This window comes from Pipistrellus hanaki (assembly GCF_964339955.1).
Source record: "Pipistrellus hanaki genome assembly, chromosome: 1".
NCBI classification, from domain to species: Eukaryota; Metazoa; Chordata; class Mammalia; order Chiroptera; family Vespertilionidae; genus Pipistrellus; species Pipistrellus hanaki.
Genome location: NC_140503.1, coordinates 92,295,502 through 92,302,656, shown reverse-complemented (window position 1 = coordinate 92,302,656; position 7,155 = coordinate 92,295,502). Strand labels below are relative to the sequence as shown.

Below are 7,155 nucleotides of genomic sequence, written 5' to 3'. Positions count from 1 at the left end.
TTGGAGGTAAAAGATCAACTGAAGGACTTGTATGCATGTACATAAGCATAACCAATGGCCGCAAGACACTGGGGGGCGGGGGTGAGAGCATGTGCCAAGGGGAGAGGGTAGAGGAGGCTGGGGAAGGACAATGCGGGGGGGAAAGGAGGCGTATGTACTACTACCCTGTTACCCTGAAAATAAGACAGTGTCTTATATTAATTTTTGCTCCCAAAGATGCGCTAGGTGCTATTTTCAGGGGATGTCTTATTTTTTCATGAAGAAGAATATGGTGCACATTTATTGTTAAATGAAAATAAAGGAAATTTATTACCTGTATACGGTACGGTAGTACAGTAGTTGTCAACACAAACCAGACAAACTGTGAATCCTACAGTATCAAGAATAAATTTACTCATTTATTTAATGACAATCATGTCATCATCTTCTGGAACATCATCATAACAATCCCATTCCTGAATTTCCTGGTGAATTTTCCTGTGACTCCATTTCTTTCAGAATCAGTGGACCAAATCTCTCATGTTTAGCAATAGCACTGTCTTTAAATGAGTACTTCTTGTCAAGGTAGCCTGCTCGCAGTGCATTTGCAATGCAACTGTCAGTGATTTTCTCCCATGAATTCTTCACCCAAGTCACAACTTCTTGCAGTTTAGGTTCCATAAAGTTTCCACGCTGATTTCTCTCCATTCTATTTTCAATGTAGTCATTAATTTCCATGCGCAAATTGTCTTTGAATGGCTTGTTTATTGCAATATCAAGAGTCTGGAGGTAGGCCATCATTCCTGCGGGAATCATTATCTGATCTATTTTTCTTTCGTGAAGAAATGTCTTCATGTCTTTAGCGTGGTGAGTGCTAGCTGCATCCCAGACTAGCAGACCTCTTTGGCTCCCTCGCATAACAAGCGGCAGCATTAAATTGACCCACTTCCTTATAACTGTTTGTGTGGCCCAGCTTTTTCAGTTTCAAGAATAAAAACACCCAAAACACGTTCAATCTTTTCCTTCTTGCCCTTAGAAATGATTAAAGGTGGGATTTTATTGCCCTCCAGATGAATTGCCAAAATACAGGAAACGTGCACTTTCGTAAGCAGTGGAGGGAATGTACACTAAGGAGGCACCCTGCTGTTCAATTGTTGTTTGAGATGATTGGGGCATAAACACTGCAGTTTCATCGATAGCAATCATGTTGGAAAGATTGTATTTAGAGAAGTCAGCATCATCAATAAAGGATCTGAATGCAAGTGCTAGCTTAATAACTTGAGTATCTTCCAACCTAAACAATGTTGTAGATCTTCTTAGACAGTTCACTTCACTGAAGGAAATTATCCAGCCAGTGTTGTGATGCTTTGAAGTCTTCGGGGGCTATGTCAAACTGTGGTGCCATTGCAAGGGCAAATTCTTGAATCTGAGCCCTATTCACAACCAAAGCCTTTGCTCTCCTGTCAACAACCCATCCACAGATCAGGTCTTCCAGCTCAGAAAATAATGGTTGCCGACCTGATCCACACTTGTGCTTTTTAGCATTTCCCTTGTCCACTTGTTCAATGAGGTTACCATACTCTGCTCGCCATTTTTGGACCAATTGGATACTCAACATCTTCTCTTTGCAGAAAGCAGTAAGATTTTGGCCCCAAGAGTCTTCCACGATTCCTTTCTTGTACTCCATGGAGTAGCTTTTTCTTTTTGCACTAGAAAAAAGGAATTGGGGTATCAAGGTGTGGGGAGGGGGATCACTTAAAATGACACAGGGGAGATCAGAGGTGGGAATCCAAATGGCACAGGAGAATCAGAGGGGGGATTACCATTTTAGTAACCCCTTCTGATCCTCCTGTGTTATTTTAAGTGATCCCTCTCCCCCCACCCCTGTGCCACTGAACACCTTCACCAGACATCCCCCCTACCCCTTTATCAGACATTTACCCCCTGGGGCCTGCCTGGGGACTGTCACTGGGCTTGCTGGGGCCTGGATCTGGGCTGGAGCAGGGTCTGCCACTGACTGAGAACCTTCAGTCATCATGGGGGCGGCCACGAGCATCAGGTAGTGTCACCAGAGACAGACCAGCACTCACCACCTTCCCTGCGTCCCATCCACTCTAATCCTCCTATTCTTCTACATGCATCAGCCAAAGTCTCCTCCTCTCTCCCGCCCTGTGCTCACCACTCACTCCGAGCTCCGCTCCGCCTTCACACAGCAGTGACGTCAGGACTCCGTGTAATGTCACTGGTTGCTAGACGCCAGTGGGGCGGCCCTAGCAACCAGTTTACGGTAAATTAATTTTCATTCTGAGACTGAGCCTGGGGGGCCTTATTTGGGGGGGATGCCTTATATTTCTCTCAGAAGGAAACCTGTAAGTAGGTCTTATTTTCCAAGGATGTTTTATTTTCGGGGAAACACGGTATTTTTTCCCCCCATTAGTTACAAAATTTAATTGTAAGGATCAAGCAGTGGTCAAACCAAACCACATTAATCGTTTTGATGTGTACAGGTGCCAGCTTTTAAATAAAGGTGACAAATACCAACCAGATTCTTATAACATTGTTCAGGATCTAAACAAGTGTGATTCTGAACATAGTTCAATACACAAGGCTAAAAGAATGATAGTGCAATCATCGATAATAAAAACAAAGGCATAATTTTCCAAATCAATTTTAGTTAAACAGAATTCTAGCTTTTCAAAAGTCTAAATCTACATAAAACTCAAAGTAATCTAATTATTTTTCTACCTGAGATCAAAACAAGTTTATATTTTACTATCTAAACATAATTCTTGGCATTGACGTAAATCTGAAATCATGTGAAATATTTTGTCAAACATTCCCCCAAAATTTTAAGCCCTGCTTTAGACAGAAATTCTCATGTTACAATACATACTTAAATATTTTTCTTCAAGGACTAATGACAAACTTATGAGGTTAATAGGCTTGAATTAGAACCATGATACTAATAATATGAAAACAAAAAGCCATTCATTTGTATAAAGTGTTCCTGTATGGTGCAATATGAAATGTGATCACAGACATATATGAATCATCAAGACTTCAGGAATTAAACTCACTTTAAGAAAACTCCTCCTATTCTTTTTTGAAGCAAATGTTGCAAACTTGTGATGTATAACAAAAATATTGTATATAAAAGCTCCAAAACCAGGTAATAGCCTAAACTAGCAATAACTGTAACTTAAAATCTAAATCCAACTAGATCTTTACTGTGGCTATGCAACTTATTACTTTGTGGCCTGAAGGTTTTACTGAGGTAACAACCTCTTATCTTTTCTCCTCCTTGCACTGCCCTACCCCTGCCCCCAGCTTCCTATTTCATGGCTGTCTTTGGCAATGCTTCCAAATCATGAAAGCAGAAGAACCTACTTCAGTTAATGAGGAGGGTGAAAAACAACACTATGTATGATGTATAAAAACCAAGCTAAGAGTATAAACTGAGAAAGAAAATATTGGAATGCTAAGCAGCAGTCTACCCTCAAGGAAAAAAAGAGAAAATAAGAAACTGGGCTGCTACCCCTTGCCCCTCTTCCACTTTATCTCCTGATTAGAAGAGTGTGAAACCAAAATTTCAAACTCTGAAAAGGCAATGACTGCAGGAAGAGCTAGATAAGTGAGTAAATGGTAAAGAAGCACAGCAGTGCTTTAGCTGTCAATGAGTTTCTTTGCTCTGGCATTGGCACCTTCAATACGATCCTTGTTGGTGTCAGCCTTTTCTGTGATCCGGTCTATTTGTCGATTCTGAGCCTCAATCTCATTGCCTATGTCCAGGGCCATGTGTTTTAGATTTCCTAGGATACTGCCCACTTAACTCAGGTTCTCTTCCATTTCATCTTCTCTGGCATCATTTGTTATACGTTTAATGTACCCATCATTGGCTGCTCCTGTGGCTGCTTGCTGAGGCTGACCATTTGTTACTCGGCCTGGCTGCTTAGATACTACCTTGTTAGAAGAGTTGTCTCCGCCATCTCCCCATGTTGTCTTATAGGCCTTACCAGACTCAAAGTTCTTTGTCCTATTACACGGGCAGACACAAAGACCACAGCACTTGTTGAGTTCTGTTAAAGTCTTCTCTGCTTCTTTCATGTCTTTATTTATTTGGTCCATGCCTTCTTCTATGCAGTTTAGTTGTTCCCCTTGTTCATCCAGCATAGTGATAGTCTTAATTCCTGCATCCTGAGACTCAATGGCTAAACCCAGGATTCTCCTTGTACTTTCCAAAGACTCATCAGTAACCTGGTGAGCCCTCAACTGAATTTCTTCTGGTGACAGATTATCCATGATGAATTAAAACTCCTGATAGGCACAGACAATGAAATGTAGATATTTAAGCAGTTCCGGTCATTCCTCTCCGGGCCACAGCCGCTCGGACACCCAAGACCCAATCGAAACACGGTATTTTTAATACTTTAAACAATAAAATAAAATAATTTTTTAAAATTAAATTATTATTTTTGTACATATACCATTCCCATCCCCCTTCCATACATGCCCTCCCTCCCCAGAGTTTTGTGTCCATTGGTTGTACTTATATGCATGTATACAAGTCCTTCGGTTGATCTCTTATCTCCCCCAGATCTCCCTAACCTCCCCACTGTAATTTGACACTCTGCTTGTTGCTTTACTGTCTCTATATCTATCTTTTGCTTCTTCAGTTTATAATGTTCTTTATCATCCATAAATAAGTGAGATCATGAGGTGTGTCTCTTTCATTGACTGGCTTATTTCACTCAGCATGATGTACTCCAATTCCATCCAGGTTGCTGCAAATGATGAGAATTTTTTCTTTTTTATGGCAGCATAATATTCCATTGTGTAGATGTACCATAGTTTTTGGATCCAATCATCTGCTGACGGGCACCTAGGCTGTTTCCAAATCCTAGCTATTGTAAATTGTGCTGCTATGAACATAGGGGTGCATATATCCTTTCTGATTGGTGTTTCTAGCTTCTTGGGATATATTCCTAGGAGTGGGATTACCGGGTCAAATGGGAGTTCCATTTTCAGTTTTTTGAGGAAGCTCCACACTGTTCTCCACAGTGGTTGCACCAGTCTGCATTCCCACCAGCAGTGCACGAGGGTTCCTTTTTCTCCACAACCTCGCCAACACTTGTCGTTTGTTGATTTGTTGATGTTGGCCATTCTGACAGGTGTGAGATGGTACCGCATTGTTGTTTTGATTTGAATCTCAAAATAAAAATTTTTGAAGATGAAAGATGCCCCAAAGAAATTGAGGCTGGGAAAAGATTTTATACTAAAGGAACTCATAGAGACACTGCATGATACTGAAAACACAAAAGATAAAAATGTGCAACCTGATTCAGACTTAGAAGTGAATGGGACAATCCACCAAGGCATAGAAAGTTGCTTGTTCCATATTGCAAGTTATATGAAAAAGGCAAGCACTATCCAGACTATTCTTGATAATTTTTTTTACAAAGAAATAAAACACTTCGGTTTTTATTGTGTTAAATTATAATACACTACTTTAGTATTATAATTGGTCCACACTAGCACAGCCAAGGGTTTGGCGAGCCTGAGGGAGGATGAAGAAAAAGACAGACAAGAGAATAAGCTGGGTCTAGGTGGATCTTCTGTGCCTGGCTGAGGCCACAGAACAGATCCAGACTGCAAAGCTGATGCTTTATTTATAGTCAGGGGAAAACAAGGTAATTTACAATGTTCTTGTAAGTTTCACTTATTTTGGCAGCACTAGCTGCCCCTCCCACAGCCATTAGCTACCTAGGAAAAATCCAGGGAGTATTCACAAGATCAAGCTTAATTATGCTTAGGGGGCTGTGCCTTCCAAGCTGGGACTTATTTGCGACTTTGCCAGCAGATCAGTCTGAGGCTTAACCCTATTACAGCTCCCTACAATAAAACACTAAAGTAGTTAGTTTCACTATTTTTCCACTAGTTAGTTTCACTTCACACCCTGAGAATGAAGAGGGCGCTCCCAGCTATAGGAGTTCTTTATGCTTAGACATTACGCCCTTAGAAGATGGAGCAGCCCATGTAACATCCAGCTGTTAAAAGTGGGAGGGCTGTTGGCCAAGGTGGAGGCTCTCAAACAGAAGCCAGTCTGAGAGAAAGCCACATATTCATTTTTTGTGGTGGTGTTTTTTAACCAGAGCACAGGAGTTTTCATTTGCAACTACTCATCTGAGGCTTTGGTGCAGAGGGGAAGATGAGGACTCAAGGTTCCAAAGGAGAAGATGGGGTGGGAAGCATTTTGGGGTGATGTGGAAAAGGAGCAGCCTGGAGTATTAGGTGTAGGTCCCGAAACCAAAACAGCCATTTTTTATTAAAAGAGCTAGTCACTCCCAGTAGCTGCAGGACAGGAAAAGAAAAAGAACCCCACCCTAGATGATATAATAGCCTGTCCACTCTCAGGAGTCCTGCTTGCACACCCTCCATTACCTCTTCAGAGGAAACAAAGCAGAAGCCGACCTACAGGTCTGAACCATCACAGGAGAATCAGTGACTAGTTTGAGAGAGGGGCCATCTGCCCCTCTATCCTGGGAACCAGACTGGTACTTTCTCTGCACAGGAGAACTGATAAAAAATCTCCAGGATTGCAGCCAACCCTGCTGGTCTTCATACAAGAACCTCTGTCCAGCGAGGGCAGAGTAATATTTTAGGTCACTTATGGAGGAGTAACTCTGTGACAGGGCTTCTCTTTTCTTCTCTTTTATTTTTACCTTTCTTTTTTTTTTACTTCTCAATTTTTTTCTTTTCTTTCTTTTTCTTTCTGCCTCCTTTTTCATCTTCTTTTTCTTTTCTATTTTAGATCTATCTACTTTCTCCTCTATTTTCCTTTTTAAAAATTTTCTTCTTTGCTGAAACCAGTTTGGTTCAGTGGATAGAGCGTTGGCCTGCGGACTGAAAGGTCCCGGGTTCGATTCCGGTCAAGGGCATGTACCTTGGTTGTGGGCACATCCCCAATAGGGGGTATGCAAGAGGCAGCTGATCGATGATTCTCTCTAATCGGTGTTTCTAACTTTCTATCCCTCTCTCTTCCTCTCTGTAAAAAAATCAATTAAAAAAGATATATTTTTTTGCCGAAACTGGTTTGGCTCAATGGATAGAGCGTCGGCTTGGGGACTGAAAGGTCCCAGGTTCAATTCCGGTCAAGGGCATGTACCTTGGTTGCGGGCA

General features: G+C 41.6%; 1 protein-coding gene across 1 annotated transcript; it reads right to left on the bottom strand.

Moving 5' to 3' along the window:
- Positions 1-3,522: 3,522 nt before the first annotated feature.
- On the bottom strand, positions 3,523-4,375 carry LOC311625220 (synaptosomal-associated protein 23-like). Its single transcript, XM_084889274.1, is given in 2 exon segments — positions 3,523-3,804; positions 3,808-4,375. Coding segments are annotated over 2 exon segments (633 nt in total). The 5' UTR covers positions 4,279-4,375; the 3' UTR covers positions 3,523-3,642.
- Between the last annotated feature and the right edge of the window lie 2,780 nt (positions 4,376-7,155).